The 18519-nt window shown below is 39.1% G+C and overlaps 1 protein-coding gene across 5 annotated transcripts in view; it reads left to right on the forward strand.

The window, feature by feature from the left end:
* The window catches only part of LOC149322312 (E3 ubiquitin-protein ligase RNF213-like), a 218258-nt gene that overhangs the window by 85640 nt on the left and 114099 nt on the right, over positions 1 to 18519 (forward strand). For all 5 annotated transcript variants that reach the window (XM_089539242.1, XM_089539250.1, XM_089539260.1 and 2 more), the window contains 8 exons: positions 3712 to 3865; positions 7753 to 7908; positions 9113 to 9211; positions 9973 to 10095; positions 10970 to 11153; positions 12991 to 13164; positions 14809 to 14967; positions 15623 to 16254. In XM_089539242.1, the coding sequence (XP_089395368.1) occupies positions 3712 to 3865; positions 7753 to 7908; positions 9113 to 9211; positions 9973 to 10095; positions 10970 to 11153; positions 12991 to 13164; positions 14809 to 14967; positions 15623 to 16254 (1681 nt within the window). The remainder of the gene's footprint in view (positions 1 to 3711; positions 3866 to 7752; positions 7909 to 9112; positions 9212 to 9972; positions 10096 to 10969; positions 11154 to 12990; positions 13165 to 14808; positions 14968 to 15622; positions 16255 to 18519) is intronic.

An 18519-nucleotide genomic window follows, 5' to 3' on the forward strand; every position in this document is an offset into this window, starting at 1 on the left:
GGCCAGGATCGGGATGCAGGAGAAGGCAGGGGATGATGGGAATCATGGGATGGGTGGCAGAGGGGGCGAGATGGCGTGAAGGAGGAGGAGGGGGATGACGGAGCAGGACGCAGGGGGGGCAAGGGGGGTGACATTGGAGTGGTTTTCCACACCAGACCAATTCGGAGTGCATTGTTTGAGGCTGTTTTGTCGAAGTGAGCTTGGAAGCGAATTCTGTGAAGTCACCTTTTTTCGGTTTTACCAAAATGAGGGGTCACTTTGGAATCACTGCGGAAGCCCCACAGAAGGGGTTCCCATAGAAAGGAATGGCGTCTGAAAACACGTTCACATTCTAACGTGAATCCGCATCGTTGGAAGCGCAGTCATGTTGGAACTGACCTGCAAAAGCTATAAAAATCTCCAAGAGATACTTCTGTTTGCACTTGTTTTGAGGCCAATTTTCAGTTGGTTGTTTGTGACTGGGAAGGTGTTTTATGGTCAAAGTGACAGTTTGGAAACAATTTGGGATTAATTGAGCCATTCTGAGGCCTTTTTGGAGAAGAGGTCCAGGGTTAAAAGGTTCAAGAGGACTTGAATGCCACAAAAAGAGGTTGGGGGCTGCATGCTATTTAGAGGGCTTTGCTTTTTCCACTCATTTTACATGGATGGATATGGGTTGGGGGGAAGTACTTACTTTACTGTACAGCTGTTAATCCTAGTCACATTTTACGCATTTAGGACTAAGTAAGGGATAGGACTGATGAACAGTTTTCTTTCCAACCTTCCCCCCATCCCATTCTTACTATGTATCTCTCACAAGGTGCCAGCAAATGCTTAAAGGGAATCAAAGGAATCTGTCATTTTCTGTTTTGTGAAACAGCACATGGAAATGGGAAGAGATTAGTGGTTGATATACCTGGAGTTTAAAGTGCAGTTGAAGTGAAGTTACTATTTTGCACTCTTCTAAAATACAGATCCTATATATACAGTGGGCCTCTGGTATCTGCTGGGATTTGGATGCAGGAAACCTCCCCCCCAAGGATATTAAAATCCATGGATGTGCAAGTCCATTAAATGCATTGGCATAATAAAATGGTGTCCCTTATATAAAAAGGGAAAATCAAGGTTTACTTTTTGGAATTTATATATCTTTTGAAAATTTTCATGCAATGGATGGCTGGGTTTGTGGATAAAGAATCCATAGATATGGATGTCTTTTTCTTCTCTCCTGAAAAACTAGGCCAAGATTCAGCACAGCCATGGAAACCTTACACTCTTTAATACCAACTATGGACTTTTGTGTTGGATGCATTGTGGATGTTATTTTGTCAGGCTTCAGCTATTCCTAAGATAGAGATTTTTAAAAATGGGGACAAAGAGACGTAAAAACAGCCTCAAACAAGATGATTTTACGGGATGTCCTTTGTGAGCCTTCCGTGTCCAGCTATCAACATGGGAAAGCCTTGCTCCAGATTATTTTAATTATTCTAGGAGGCAACAAACTAGAAATAGTTCAAAGAGATCCCATACTTTGATCAAACATTGATTAGATCATAGACTGCAGTCAAGAAATCAAAGAACAATTAGGATTGAGAAAGACAGCTGTGAAAAAACTAGATGAGATCCTAAAGTGCAGAGATAGAACACTGAATACTAAAGTTAGGATTGTTCAAACCATTGTATTCCCCATCACCATGTATGGATGTGAGAGCTGGACAGCAAAGAAAGTGGATAGAAAGAAATTAAACTCTTTTGAGATGTGGTGCTGGAGAAGAATGCTAAGGATATTGTGGATGGCCAAAAAGACAAACAAATGGGTCCTTGAACAGATCAAAACTGAACTCTCCCTGGAAGCCAAGATTATCATATTGAGGCTGTCATACTTTGGCCACATCATGAGAAGACATGACTCATTAGAAAAGGCAATGATGGTGGGAAAGGTAAAGACTAGGTTCTGTGCAAAAGGGCTGCCTGGATAATAAGGTCTTTGTATGTGAGTGGAAGGATATCTAAAGATCAAGTAGCTATCTTGAGGCCCAGTTTTGGGGAAGAAGGTAGAGTATAAATAAAGGGGATAATTATGCTAATGATAGATGTTCTAAGGGTGAACTGTTTTTTGAGAAAATCACATCCATCCTTTTAAAATTTATTTAGTCCAGCCATGGCAAACACATGACATGTGTGCCAGAGCCGGCAAGCAGAGCCCTCTCTGTAGGCATGCACACTGGGCTTGCACACTGGGACAGAGAGTGTGCCTTTCATGTGTGTGTGTGCGTGCGCATGAGCGCACGCACCTTCAAGTCATTCCTGGTGACCCTAAAGCGAAATTATCATGGGGCAAGCTTCGTCTGAGGGGAATTTCCATTGCCATCCTCTGAGGCTGAGAGATTGTGACTTGTGTGTGTGGTGCCTTCAGGTCGTTTCCAGCTTATGGTGACCCGAAGGTGAAACTATCATGGAGTTTTCTTGGCAAGTTTTGCCGGGGGGGGGGGGGTTGCTATTGCTAGCCTTAGGCTGAGAGAGTGTGTCTTGGGTTTGCCCCCGGAAGTCTTGTTCTCCAGAGGTCCCTCCCCCAGAAGGCAGAAGTCCTACCCCCAGCCCCGGAGGTCCCTTCCCTTCACCCCAATACTGGGTGTCACCTCATGCAGGAATACTACTGAGTTTGGGCACTCAGTCTCCAAACGTTTCACCATCACTGATTTAGACAGTTGGAACACCATCATTAATTATTCCAATTTGAGTTACTGACTTTATGGAAAAATTTTGGATTCAAAAGAAGATGGATATCAATATTGGGGAAGAGCGGGAATAAATTTTGTATTTAATTTAATAATCTAATATTGAATATCGATATGTTGTTAAACATTTAATGATGAGTAAGAAAAGTTTTTCTTTCCCTTTTTGTCTTTTCTCTTTCTTTGTTTTTTCATTTTGATATGTGTCAAGAGACCATTTCAAGAAATAAGATTTGGATAGATACAACATAGCTACAATACAGTGCACCCGCATTATACACGGCTTTCAGCATGCGGGGCGCAAGGGGCGGTGCATCCCATTCGAATAAATGAGACGTGCACCCATGGTGCGTGCGTGCCGCCGCGCCACTGCATGCACGAGTCCCATTCACTTGAATGGGGCTTGAGCATTTGCGGTATTTGGCTTACGCGGGGGGAGGGTCTAGAACGGATTCCGCTGCGTAAGCCAAGAGCGCATTGTAATTGTCATGAGAATTAAATAACAGGATAATTGATATCATGGGGAAAAACATTAAATTAATTTTTTTCTGATCGAAAGATAGAGGGGAAGATAAATTTGGAACAGTATAGATAGAATTAATTACAAGCAGAAGGTTGATAGAAAAACAATATATTCTTCACCACAGTTTTGGAAGTCGCGATTTTATTTTTCTGTACATGTGTTTTCTGCGTATGTCTGTAACAATGTTTGTTTGTGTATGTATTAATATATATTTCAAATAAAGAAGTAAAAGAAATTCCAATTTGATGATGTTTGGTTTACTCATTGAAAAAAGAAATGAATGGATTCTATTTAGGTTTCTATAAGTTTTGAATAGGAAGATGGGGAAGATTGTATTCCTCATTATTATTTTTCATATTAAAGTCTTCATTAGAAGCAATGCTACAATCTTCTGGGCATATTTTCTATTTGTACAGTTTTATCTATAAATTTAAATCCCTTGTATGACGAAAGTAAAATTCTTTCACATTTCAGCCCACAGCGGGAGGACACTTTGAACATTCCTGCAAATATCTGCTTAAGCCTGCACCATATGATATGTGACAAAGTCCAGATGGTAACACAATACAAGATGGCAGTTACATCAGCTAAAATTGTTTCAAATCTTCTTAGATTTGCATCTGTGGAGGTGAGACTCTCCTTATGATATTAACATATTTTCATTGGTTTGCACCATTTTATGCAGAACTAGTTTTATTTAAAGGGGGGGGAAGCACAGGGAGCTAAAAAAAATTTGTAAACTTAGGAGCAAAACATAAAAGTAACAATGAAGACTTTGGAAAGATATTTTAAAAAATTAAAGATCAAGGGATTTAAAATAATTGGAGACTTATATGATTCAATAGGTGCACCAATACAGGGGAAAAAGTTAACTATATTAATTGGAAATCAATACTAGATTTAAATAAAAGGGATAATAAAATTATTAGATGAAATACATTTGAATATTTTAGACCAAAAATTATTGCTAGAAGAAATAATTTTAAAAAAATAGAAGGTGGGAAATGATTAATAGGGAAAATTTATAAGATTATGCCAACAACTCAATTCAGAATGGTAGAGGGACTGACAATGAACTGGGAAAAAGACTTATTGATTGATACAGACAAAATTAAAATTTGGCTACAAGAAATTGTTAATATTAAAAATATAAATGTAAAAGAACAACAAATGAAAATGATTGGAAAATGGTACAGGACAGCACATCAGTTAGCATTTTTAAATGTTAAATTTCACTCAAAATGTTGGCATGGATTTGGAGCTAAGGGAATTTAAATACATATGTGGTGGGAATTCCCATTTGTTCAAGAATTTTGGACAGAGGTTAAGAAACAGATAAATATAATAATAGGGATAGAGATACAATTAAGCAAAGAAAATTGTCTAGCTCTCAATTTAGGGGAATTAAGATTAAATAGTAATCAAAGATATGTAATAAAACAATTTCTAGTTCATGCAGTGATTGCTTATGGATGGAAAAACAAATCAAATTGGAATAAGTCTTATATGTTTAAATAGCTAAAAAAAATACATATTATTTGATTTCCTTAGGGAAAGAAGATTTAAATATATTGGGGAAAGTAATAAAGAATCATGGCAAGATAAATGGGAAATTGTGATTAAGAAAGTGGAAGATAGAATGGGGTATGAAGAAGTAAAAAATATAATTAATGATATTTTCCACATCTCCGATAATGATTGTTAACTTGATTGGAATGTATTTCCCTCAAAGCTGTTTTTGAGAGGGAGGAAAGGGGAGACAAACATATAATAAAATGTGAATTGTATAATTTGAATTATGTACTGTGTAATAAAAATTAATTTGTTAAAAAAAAGAAAAAACTTAGGGGCAAAACAGACCACCCTGAAGGAACAGTGTCACGCTGCCCCTTTAAGCACTGAATCGGGGCCGCGGAAACCACATGCCATGGCCCCAATCTGGCCAGCGTCCGTCCCAAATAGGAGCAGAATTCCGCTCCTATTTGGGATGGAAAAAAGCTGCTCTTTTGCTGCTGGAGCTGGCTTTTCGCTGGCTCTGGGGAGAGTGACATCTAAACACCATGCCCCTAACAGAAGCTGGCTGGGGCGTAATCGTTGGTGTGACTTCTGTCTGGCTTGGGGGTGTGGTGCATGTAAATGCCGTCTGTTTGTCCCCTTTGTTTTGTCCACTTGCAGCCGACCACCTTGAGAACTCCCCATAATGAATTGTCTTGATTTGGAAATTCACCACTTTTGCATGGTTGATTGCCAGTATACTGGTTCCATCCTTTTTGTGTTGTAGGGGTAAGATAGGTGAGAGTTAATTTTTCCTTGAGCCAAATTTCATAGAGTAGCTGTGTTTGTCTTTTACAAGAAAATAAATAAAGAGTCTAATGGTCCCTGGAAGATTAACAAATGTATTATAACATGCATTTTTACACACCTTTTGTCCACTTAAGTTGTAAGGATGGATTTGGTGCTATAATAAGACAGATCCTGGCTTGTTTCAAAAAACTAAAAGCAGTATTTTGAATCGGAATGTAATAACTAGCTATGATTAACCAAAACGGAAACTGATGGTTACAACCTTCTTGTGTCTGTACCAGAGGAGGAGGGAGAAGAGAAGAGTATCCAGCTCCATGTTATTTATTTATAATAGCTCTGAACTGGGGTGGGAATACAGTAGTCCTCCTTATATTGGTGGACCACAATTTCAGCAGTCCTAGCCAGTGATATAGAATGCTGGAATTGCAGTAAAAGAACATCTGGAGGACCACAGGGTTCCCACTTTTGAGCTAAAGTGTAGTTTAGTATGGGAGTAGGAACATTTTTGCCATGCCCAAAGTTTTTCATTTATGTTCAGTTATGTTTTTTCTTTAATAGGAGGTTATGAGAGCAAAACCACTGGATTTTGCAGCAGTTCTCAGCTGTTTTGGGCCATTTGGAGATAAGAAAAATCCCTTGTAAAATGCAGGGGGATCATTGGGGCTTTGGGGACCACAAAATGGAGTTCTGTGGGCTGCTTGGAGCCTGCAAATCACATTTTTCCACACCTGGTGTTGCCAAGTCAATGTATGGTTCTAATGCTACAATCACTAAAAGTCAGCATGAGTTTCTCAAAAGAAAGTCATGCCAGACAAACCTGATCTCTTCTTTTTGATAAAATTACCAGCTTGGTAGATGAAGGGAATGTGGTAGACAGAGCATATCTTGATTTCAGTAAGGCTTTTGACAGTCCGCTATGATATTCTTGCGAACAAGATAGTAAAATGTGGGTTAGACAGTACAACAGTTAGATGGATTACTAAATTGTTTCACCGACTGAACTTAAAGGGTGTTCACCAATGGATTCTCTTCATCCTGAGGAGAAGTGACAGGTGGGGTGCTATTCAACATCTTTATCAATGACTTGGATGAAAGAATAGGGGGCATGCTTATCAGATTTGCAGATGACACCAAATTAGGAGGAATAGCTAATACCCCAGAGGACAGGATCAAAATTTAAAATGACCTTAATAGATTAGAAAGCTGGGCCAAAGCTAACAAAATTAATTTCAACACGGATAAATGTAAGGTGCTGCACTTAGGACAAAAAAAATGAAATGGATAGATATAGGATGAACAAGACTACGTGTGAAGAGCTCTAGGAGTCCTAGTAGACCACAATTTGAACATGAGTCAACAGTGTGATGCAGCAGCTAAAAAAGCCAATACGATTCTAGGCTGCATCAACAAAAATATAATGTCTAGATCAAGGGAAGTAATAGTGGCACTGTATTCTACTTTGGTCAGGCCTCACCTGGAATACTGTGTCCGGTTCTGGGCACCACAATTTAAAAAGGATGTTGAGAAGCTGGAGCGTGTCCAAAAGAGGGCAACATAAATGGTGAAGGGTCTGGAAACCATCCCCTATGAGGAAAGACATAGGTAGCTGGGTATGTTTAGCCTGGAGAAGAAATGGTTAAGATGTGATATGATAGCCCTATTTAGGTATCTGAAGGGGTGTCACGTTGAGGCTGGAGCAACCTTGTTTTTTTGCTGCTGCAGAGAATAGGGCACGGAGCAATGGATGCAAACTGCAGGAAAAGAGATTCCACCTCAACATTAGGAGGAACTTCCTGACAGTGAAAGCTATTCGATAGCAGAATGCACTGCCTCAGAGTGTGGTGGAGTCTCCTTCTTTGGAGGTTTTTAAACAGAGGCTGGATGGCCATCTGTGGGGATGCAGGCGGTTGGACTGGATGGCCCTTTTGGTCTCTTCCAACTCTATGATTCTATGATTCTAACACTAACTTGTCCCTATCTACCAACCAAAGAAGGAAGAGTTGCTCAAATGCTTCTTTTCTCTTCCTTTGCGATTGTTTTTTACTATTGTATTATGTCATTTATGAGCAAGAGAAGTCTTACATTTTAATGTAAAAGATGTTGGTATTTTAAAGTTTTGATTAAACTTTTGCAAAAATTATATGTTAAACTTAGTGGTAGAGAGCTCTCTTCTGTTCAACAATTTGTAATTCCTTTCCTTATGCATGATAGGTTTCAAGAGAAAAACAAACACATAATTTCCCAATGACAGAAACATTTCAAAGGCTTTGTGAAGAGACCAGAAACTGGTTTCGGAAAGTTCTTTCAAGACGTTTGCTGAAAACTGATTTGCCTACTGTTCAGTTTTCTTTTCCTTGCGAACTTGAGGTTTGTATTCTGGAATTGCAGTCATTCCCCAGATTCATTTCAAAACTTTGTGAAGATGTCTGTCTGTCTGTCTTTTTTGCAACCTGTTTATTTTAGTTCCAGTCCTTATTTCGTTCACTTGTACCTCCATCAACAGGATTATTTTCAGTTCTGCCATTCTTGCATGGTTCTGTGGTTGTTTATGTGTTTCATTCATTCATATGTCTTTTTTCCCCATCTTAATGATGTAAAATCTGATTCTTCTTCGTGGTCTCTGTCCCTCACACAAATGGTTTTTCACTTCTACACAGAGAGCCAGTTGGCATTTTCTACAGCAGAATATTAGTTTTCACCTTTCTTATTGTCTATGTCCATCTTTTAAAATTTCTAGTTTATCTTATTCTTTGAGATTATCAAGAGAGAGGGAGAGAGAGAGAGAGGGAGAGAGAGACTTTATAACATAATGCACAGAAATATTTTTAGCCTAAGACAGGCACTGCTCTGTTCCTTTGTACCTTTAATATCCACATAATCCTAATTTAGATTGGAGAAAATGGATAAGGGAACACAATGAATAATAGGTGTGTATCTGCAACTCCTTTCTACTTTCTTAACATCCCTTGATGTTAAGTACTCCACATGTTGGACTGCATCTTTAATCATTTCTTACAGTTGGCTGTGCTGGCTGTAAATTGCAGTCTAGCTATATCTGATCACAAGATGTCCACTGCAGTTAACCAGGAAAAGAGGAAAAACACAAAAGATACAAAGAAAAAAGAAAAGATAAATTGTTATGTTTTTATCATTTAAACTGATGTATTTTCTTGTCAAAGCAGGATTAGTTGGAGAAACTTCCTTAAAGAGTTCAAGCATTGGTGTGTCTGTCTGTGCAAATACACATTATCTGATCTGCACAATTTAGGTTCCCAGATTTCTCTTCCTTCTATTATGCTTGATGTGTTGTTTTATTTCTTAGAACACATGTTTTGATTCCCAGTAAAGGTTGATAAGAATGTATTTAGAAGTTGAAGGTGATGAAATACAGCCTGCCCTTTTTTTACATGGGGGATCTGTTCTGGACCCCCCTGCGTTACAAAAAAAGTGCATATGCTTGAGCCCCATTGAAAGTAATGGGGCATGTCAGTGAATAAATATCCCAGGCTTCCTGCCTTTTTCTCTCTAACTTTTAGTTTATTTTGAATTAAAATACTATTTTCTTCCTTAGGCATGGGATCATTTTTTGCAAGTAAGCTTTTATGATATAAATTTAACAAAGGAATGGAAGAAAACACTAATTGCACAAATGGAAAGCAGGATCAAACAGGTATCAAGATTAATTTAATGTAAAAGAACATGCTTACCCTATACTCATCCATAAGTCTAAAATTTTGTGTCCAAAAATTGACCTCAAAATCCAGGGTCAGTATGGCAATGTTTATGGGTTAGTATGGTAATGTGATACTGTGGCAGCTCTTTCAGATTTCTCCATACAGTCGTCAGAGCAGTTTATTTCTCTCTTGAGCCAAGTACAAAGAGTTGTGAGTGATTAATTGCTGTTAGATAAACAGAGTCCCTCTGCCACCAGCCTGGCTATTGCTATGTGTGTGAAGGCTGAAACCAAAGTTGAAACAAACGCTGAAGCAAAAAGCCTCACTTAGAGTCTCTCTTGCTGTGTGCACACATACGCACACTGAATGAGCCTCCAAGTTTTACCCTCGACTTATCCACGGGTCATGGTAAAATCTGTAATATTGGCTCCAAAACCTGCCCTCAACTTGACCTATAGTTGACCTATAGTTGACTATATGCAGTACATTAAGCATTTTATGTGCATGTTTTATTGTTGCTTAAAACTAAGAATTGTTTCTTGGTCCCACTCTGTTAGGTTGATATATTGTATCTACTTTGTCTCAAGTGTCAGAACAATGTTTTCTCATATCAATAAAAATAATTTGTAAAGTGCTAGAATGGAATCATTGGTTTTCTTTTATTGCACTAAATTTTGTCCCCACCATATTTTTTTCCTTCTGATTAATCTAAATATCTACAGTACTGCTTTTTCCCCCTCTTACTCTTCCTTAATAGGCGTCTTCCATCCAGCGCATTCAAGTCTATTGCTGTTACCATGAGCACCTCGAACAACTTGACCCTATGATTAGCAAAGCTTTTGAGGACTGTGCTATAGAGGCTATTAATTCAGCATGTCAGGTAGTGTATCTAAAATCATTTTAAGGCACAGGCTGGCATTTTGTTTTACTATCACTGTTTCGGTCATTGCTGTGATTGAAATTCTGTATTGACTATACAGTGACCAACTTTCCCAAACCCATTTGTCTACTGCAGCCCCTTTAGCAAGGTCATTTCCTAGCCGGTGGAGATTGAGGGAGTGGTAGAGAAGCACCCAGCCATTTTCCTATAGTTAGACACATTGAGACAAGCATCCTGAGGGGACCACAGAGGTCCTTCAGGATGACATCCTTCCTGTGTCTCCAGTTAGGGGCACACAGCTGAATGCTTCTGTGGCATTCCCTTTGCTCGCCACCAGTTATGAAATGGCTGTAGCAAAGAAAAGATGGAGTTTGGGGGTTGGACAAGACACGTCATAGTTACACATGTGCAATACATTCACAATCTAAAATCTCAACTATAGTGTGCATACTTGCTTGGTAGTAAATGTGATCAATTTGTAACCAAATAAGTCATAGATTAATCGAACGACCCCTTGGATTGTTTTGAAGCAATTTATGTACCACCAGTAATTCTCCATAAGTAAATTCTGTTTATTTACATTCCTAAGAAATGTGAAAGTCAAAGTCATCATCAGATGTCCTCTTTCCCCATATCTTACATGTTCTGAGATGTTCATTAAACTGAATGAACTTCTCTTGCTGAACAAATTACCCTGTGGGAAAGGAAATATTCCAGTCTTCACCATGAGCAGTACTGTGACAGCAAGTAGAAGGAATTGGGCTGTACAAAAACTGAACAGCAATCTTTTCACAATTTAAAACAGTGTAGCAAAAGGCCAAATAAGCCTGTGTACTGTTCTATAATATTGGACATGTTTTTATGTCTTGTATAGGAACATTGTAATCTCCTTAGCCTGATATCTGCTTATGACCTAAACAAGCTTGGCAAACTTATATCTGCTGTCATCACAAAATCATGGCCAACTGATAAGATGGGAAAGACTCTCAGAGATGTGGAAGATGTGCTAAATCATCTGCTTGTCTGGCCAGACATCAAACATATTTTCACATTTAATGGTATGTTTAACATTTAACTAGTAGGGATTCTGGGGCTGGGAGAGAATTTTAAGGAGCGGCTTCTAAGATCTGTGATGAAATTGAAATCTGGTGTATTAGTTTGTTTTCATTGATCCTTGCAGTGAAGGACTAACAGTAGATTGTTACTGTTATGTGTTGGCATATATCCTGTCTTTTTCCCAGTCTGGGACTCAAGGTGGCTTGCAAAAGTTAAAACAGATACAGATAAAAAATTCACATCATCAAAAAATTGAAAACCTAAACTAACACTAACATTAAAAACAGTTATAAAACATAGTGAGTAACCAGTATAGGCTATTGTGAAATTTCTGCAACCGGACTTGTTTATCTCGGATTGGTCTTTTTAATCATCAATGCGCTTGTAGAAAGTGTGGGATGAGACCTTCCTGAATCTTCGTTCGCGAAGAAAAGCCAGAGAGGGAGGGAGAGAGAGACATTGTGAAATGCCCTTTCTTCATGAGCAATTAGCCCTCAAAGCCCTGCCACAAATAAATAAATACTGTATATAGTCATGTATAAATCTAGAAATTTTAGGGAAAAAATTGACCCCAAAAATCTGAGTTGACTTAACCTTGGATCAATGTAAGTACTGTACTTTAATTCTTATAAAAAAGGAGTCATCCCTTGGTGAAAGTCAAGAGTGTTACCTGTTCTGGAAACCTTGCCCACCCCCCTCCACTCTCTCGTCCATCCAGTCTTTAGGATGAGCACAAACCGTTACACCTGCTGAAATTTTGTAAATACTTTAGCATTGTTTTCCTTTGCTTAAACCCTTTGTTACATGCCCTTAAGTTTTTCCCCCTTAACTTATCAATGGGTTATATCAAAATCCATAATTTTGGCCTCCAAACCTGCTCTCAGCTTATATGTGAGGTCAACCTATAGTGATACAGCAAATAAGTCTTCATCTGTCTGTGAAAGGATAGCAAAGAGGGTGTTCATCAGCTTTGGAGCATCTAGACCAGGGGTAGGCAATCTTTTTGAGCCGGGGGCCGGGTTGCTGTCCCTCAGACAACTGGGGGGCCGAAGCCAAAAAATAAATAATTTTTTAAAAAAATTAAATATATAAATAAACCAGGACAAATGTAGGACAAAATTTTCAAATGGAAATGTTAATATAAATGCATGTTTCTGAGGCTTCTATAGACAATTGCCCCCCAAAGGCCCCGGCGGCAATCGGCGGCAGGACCGGGCTGGGGCTGGTCCCAAGGCCTTGCCAGGCCGCATCCGGCCCGCAGGCCGCAGGTTGCCTACCCCTGATCTAGACCCTCTCCTGTGTCCCAGCAGATATACCTGTGAGGCTGGTGAGATAGAGAATGGCCTTCACAGAAATTCTTAAAAACAGAGGCAGGTTCATATGGGAGAATATGATCAGTTGATCTGGACCTGAGTCATCTAGGACTTTATAAGTCATACCCAGCACTTTGAATTATATCTGGAAACAGACCCCAAGGCAGTGGGGCTGTTGCAACAAGGGAATTGTGTGCTTCCTGTCACCAGTTTGGGATAATAATGCATTATCTGAAGTTTTCCAAACATTATTGCAGGCAGCCCAAATAGAGTGTGTTAACAGTAATCCAAACTGCCTGTAGCTGTCATACTTTATTTTTTTATTTGAAAAAAAAATAATGAATTACAGTTGTTTTAAGTTAAGTGGCAAAATGAAATATTAGCTGTTGAAACATGGATGAATTGAGAAATACTCAAATCGGTTTATCTTGTATCTAGTTATTTCCATGTTAAATGGAGAGAAAGCTAACTTGAGCAGTTTAAAGCCCAATGGTATTGATTCTCTGCTTGATTGTACTCTTAACAGGTGCAGATGGCAACATTTTGGAGAAACTTACTGATGAAGCTCAAGAGCTAATGGCTGTTGCTGACTCTGTATATACGGAAGTTTTATTGAACCTTGAAAAAGGCCAAATTCTTGTCAGACATTTGGAACTAGTTGCAAAGTACAAGAAACAGTTTCTGTCCATTTGTGAATTGAGTAAGTTTGTGCAAATTCTGTCCATTAGTGAATTAAGCAAACAGGTTTGCATATGCACACACACAAACATACATATAGAGGAAAGATGGTAAAATGTCATGATGCCTCCTAATTAAAGCCAGTCTAATCATATATTTAGTTTAGCTGGCTGGTAGATTAATACATAGTTTTACATTTGTATGTGGATTGCTTTTAGCTGATGCAGGCTTGTGACGTGTTGTGATAAGCTTCATCTAATTTGAAACATTTCCCCCGTTCTTGAAAGAGTGTTCCAGTAAATGTCTTGGGCTGGAGCATGTGCAGGAAAAGGATTGGCTTTTCCCAAAGAAGCAGAAAGGTACTGACAAATTGTGGTGCCAGCTGGTACTCTGTAATGGCCACCAATTGCAGCTGGAAATTGTGTGTTGACTCAATTGTTGTGTCAGTTCATATATGGAGGAGCACGGCCTAAAAAGTGAATGTTTTGAGAGGGAGTGGATATTTAATATGAAGCAGGAAAGAAATTATTAGCTCCATAGTTTCTTGGATATACAGTAGGGTTGAAACAGATGGGAAGGAAAAAGCAGCTCAAATCTGCTTTTTCCCAAAGCAGTTTGAATCTCCACTGACTGCACCAGTTGCTGCCAAGGTGGCCCAAATGTGTATGGCCCAACTGCATGGTGTGGCATCAAGCTGCACCACTGGGTTTTTTTTCTTTTTGTCGCTTCCCCCACCATCCATGTGCACTATTGCACAAACACACCGCTGGTGACTGCCTGCTGCCTAGGTGCCATCCAGTTGAATGGCTGCCCCCTTTGAAAGGCCACACAGTCACACATCAGAACATCGGTGTGCCCTGTAAAACAATGGCAAAGCACAATCCCCCCCCCTCACATGCCCTCTTCATCCTGTGCCCCCTCTTGTAGTGTCTGGTCTGTGTATGTTCTGCTTATATCCATTGGAGGTGTCACACTTTTATTTTATTTTTTGCTTTGCTGCCCTGACCGCTTGAGTACATTGGTTCTGTCCTTTTTTTAATGTGCTCCTGCATCAGGGTGTTTATATTCAACTTTAGAATTAGGAAAAATCACTCCTTCAGAACCACTCTGGCATTGGGGCATCTATATGCAACTGCAAAGGTGTGCATTTCCAGGCTAAGTGGAAATATTCCAGCTTCTTTTTGCTCCAAATTTTAGCCCCAAAGTGCAGCTTCAGCACATTTTCTACTCAGTTTGGAGGTGTGTGTCATCTAAACATCCCACTTCCAAAGTGGTTTGAAACCGCTTTATTTGGCCTGTGTGTTTCGCTTGTGAAATGGAGCAGAACAATATGAAGCAGGACTGAGGGTGCTAATAACCCCTTAACTTGAGACCTCAGCCAGCAGGCCTGGACACTGAAAAATATCAAAGTACAAGAGTTTGATTGTCTTTAAAAAAGCTTATTTTGAGAGCTGATAAATCTTTACTTAAAGACCTAGAGCTAAATTCACTTGCAGTCCCAGCTAACATAGACCAATGAAATCAACCAAATTTAGCTTGCATTGATAAAAGTAAGTCTACCCTAGTTGGAATTTGAACATTCCATTTGGCTCCTAATATTATAATAAAAAGGACAAATTGGGAAGAATTTTATATGACTTGGTGTAATTATCCATTTTCATTTCAGAATCCAGGAATCTTCCATCTGGGGAAATACCAGATCATAAACTGGAGCTAGGAGAAATGCTTGATTTGAGGTTTCAAGAATTACTTACTATCAAAAAAGAGAAAAAACACTTGGGATCCCTCCTGGACATGTGCAGGAAGGTGCAAGATTCTGTAAAAGGTGATTTTTAACAATATGAATGTTTTCCTTTGCAACTGAGTTCTTCTTTGTTCCTGAAGTTTGGAGTTGAAATACAGCAGGATGTGAATGAGAAGGAAATAGAAAATAATATTTGAAAAGCAGAATTTTCTGGGTAGGAAAGTGGGGAAAATGTAATCTACTGTATATGTTTGACTATAAGTGAATCTCATGTATAAGTCAAGGGCAGGTTTGGGGGCCAAAATTAAGGATTTTGGTATGACCCCTGGATAAGTTGAGGGTAAAAAGTAGCATCGTGTAACAAAGGATCTAAAGGATGAAGCAAAGGAAAATGATGCCAGAGAACCTAAAAAGTTCCAGTAGGCATAACTGCTTGTTCTCACACTAAAGGCTGGCAGGATGAGAGAGGGTCAGTGCTTCCAGGACAGATTACACTCTTGCCTTTCACCAGGGGATGGTTCCTTTTTTTAAAATAAGAGTTAAAATACAGTACTTACATTGAGCCGTGGATAAGTCAACTAAAGTTTTTAAGGTCAATTTTTTACATAAATTTCTAGACTTATACATGAGTATATATATTATTTTTGGCATTAGTATTTAGTGGTATGATATGAATCGCTATGAAGAAAACCTGAAATAATTTGAAAATTAGTCCCGTTATGACTTTTTTTCCCAGTGAATATCGCTGAAATGGAGGAGAAGCACAGTGAAAATCTGGCCTCAAAAGCTTTGAATGATATTGTGAATGTGAGGCATTCAAATTCTAATAATATTGATAAAATAGAGACCTATTACCATCTAAGCCCAGCCCTGAAGAGCATATCTGGAATTGTGGACCATTATAAAGACAGCCATGTCTTCCAGTATTGCTGGGAGTGGGCAGCCAAACAGCTGGTAAATGAATTTGAGGATTTGATCGATGGAGAGGAGATTGATGAGGAGAAGACTGATGAAGAGGAAATTTACACATTGGATCTGGATGAAGTGCCTCGCTGCTTGTTTGACCCTTGTTACAGTGAATTCTGTAGGCTTTATAATAGCCTAAAATCTGGGGAGCTCATGTTTGCTGAAGTGGATGCTCTCTTTAAAGACTTTACTAACCATTATGAGGAACTGAAAAAGGATTTTCAGATTATGTGTGATCTCCAGTCTCAAGATAGAGGAGAATGGGTCTATGAAAGGATTCAGCAGATCCAACAGTACCATGAATTGCATTTGGCTGTCGACTCGGCTAAGGTTATTGACAAGATCAGAGAAGGTTTGAACCTGTCTGGTAACTTCCAAATTCTGCAACGTTTACTGTACATTGTAAGTACACCTGTTTCTAACCGCAATTCAAAAGGCTGCCCAGGCAACTAAAATGTTTTGAAAATGTACTTCTAAAACCACAAAAATGCATTTTATATTGCAGTTTTTAGCAGCAGAAAAATGTCAGAATAAGTAAATTTCATGTGGGTTGGGTGCAATATTGTTCACTGATCTAGGCAATATAGTTCACTGCTTTAGGTACTAAATATTTTTTTTTTTAAAATTCAGTGTGAATTTTTTAGTACTAAATTCAGGGCCTTCTCTGTCTTGGTGGCATCTAATTGTTCAGATATGAAAGATATTCTCTGTTCTGTCCAGTAGGAGATAAGATATTTTTAAACTGAGCATTTCCTCGTGGAATTGAGCTGCCTCCTTTCTCCTTATGGTTAGTTTTCCCCCTCTGCAGTGTTGTAAGCATATTTGCTTCTTAGAGAACAGAAGAAAGGCTAAATAAATGAAAAGAAGGTGACAATCTAAAGTGCTGCTTATCTCAAATGTTTCTGCATCTGTCTTGAGGCCCCTAGTTTTTTATCCTACTCTCATTACCATCTTAGTCTTTGAAGAGATAAATTTAGTCTTCCTTTGCCTATCCCCACCCCCACCTCGTTTTAGTGCTGTTAGCCATTTCAGAGTGCTTTGCTGGTGGCCATGCAGAACTTGTTGAAACCATGGTTCCAACTATGATTGGCTACTGCTTTTCTTCCCAGTAGATACTTAGTTGTTCAGGGCTTCTGAATGTTGTAGGATGACTATCACAGCCTAGTAACGAGCGGGCTTTTGTGACAATGCATCAGCATCCTGGAGGAACAAGTGTTGTTCCTTTTGCAGAATGGCTTCCTCTTTCTATCTTTGTTTCCATGTGTATCCTTTGCTTCTGTTGTTGTTCAATGTATGAGAGCTGGAGTGGGCTCCTTTCCCAGTCCACTGTTTCATTATCCAGTGGTAAAATAAATTTTATGCTTACTATACAGTATAAATTTATTAGAGCAAGAGAGAGTTTACTAAATCTTTAAAGGGCACATAGTGAGTTGTTCAGGAACAAGCAGGCACAGAACCTATATAGAAAATGAACCTCCAGAAGTTTGAAAGGTCTAATAGTATAATGAAAGCTTAAATTTAGCCCTTTCATTTCCTGTTGCAACATTATTAAATTCACTTTACCTGGACAGCTGCTCCTGGCTTAGCAGGCAGCTGAGCTCGTGATGAACTTGAGAAAATACAGCTATACTGCCATACAGCTATACTGCCTTGGCAGTAAGAAGTCTCATGTAACAGTCATAAAGTTACAAATCCATCAGGTGGTCTAGAGCAAACGTAGAGAAATCCAGAGCTAGGCGTTCCTCAATCTGTACTGAAGGTATTAAAGATTTTCAGGCTTTCACTTCACTGTCTGAGGAAGAGGTTAGAGAAGAGTTGATCCTGAGCAAAGATCGTAAAGCAAGTTTTTCAGCTTGAAACCAAATTTCTTTAATAGGGATGTGCCTGACTTTCTGGGATTAGGTATATTCTATTCTGTGGAGCTCGAGCATAGCGGATTTTCCCTTACGCAGGAGGATCCAGAACGGATCCCCCGCGTAAGGAGAGGGATCACTGTACTTGTTCTCTCTGTTGCTTATTCCTCTGCTGCTGATCTTAATTCTGTTAACTTTCCTTCTCTTATGACTCCTGCTTACCATTGCAGTCTAATACATATTAGAAGTCTTCCTCCCTCTCAACTTCCTTTTGCCTGTTCCCTTTGGAATTGCCAATCAACTGCCCTCAAGGCAGAAGCAATCCATGATTTATTTATTTCTAGATCCCTTAATCGCCTTGCCCTTAGTGAAAACTGGATTTCCCCTCAGGACACTGTTACATCAGCTGCCCCATCATTTGGCAACCTTTCTTTTACCCATTCTAGTCGCCAAGAGGGTAGAGGTGGGGGAGTTGGCATTTTTTAATCTAGTCAATGCCAATTACAAGTATTATCGTTTCCGCAAACTTTTCATTTGAGTTTCTTGCTATTAAACTTTTCTCACCTCTTCAACTGTGTGTTGTAGTCATTTATCATCCACCTGGTCCATCAGCCAAGTTCCTCTTTCACTTTGACTCTTGGCTGACGTATTTCTTGTCAAATGAAGTCCCAATCCTAATCATGGGGAACTTTAATATCCATATGAACAATCATAATAATCCTACAGCCACTCGTTTTAGTGCTCTGCTATCTTTGGTTTGGAACTCTGCTCCAGGTCACCTACTCACTCTCTTGGACATTGCCTTGATTTAGTT

Source organism: Sceloporus occidentalis, unplaced genomic scaffold (assembly GCF_023333645.1).
Source record: "Sceloporus occidentalis isolate IW3139 unplaced genomic scaffold, rSceOcc1.0.p SCAF_1, whole genome shotgun sequence".
NCBI lineage: Eukaryota > Metazoa > Chordata > Lepidosauria > Squamata > Phrynosomatidae > Sceloporus > Sceloporus occidentalis.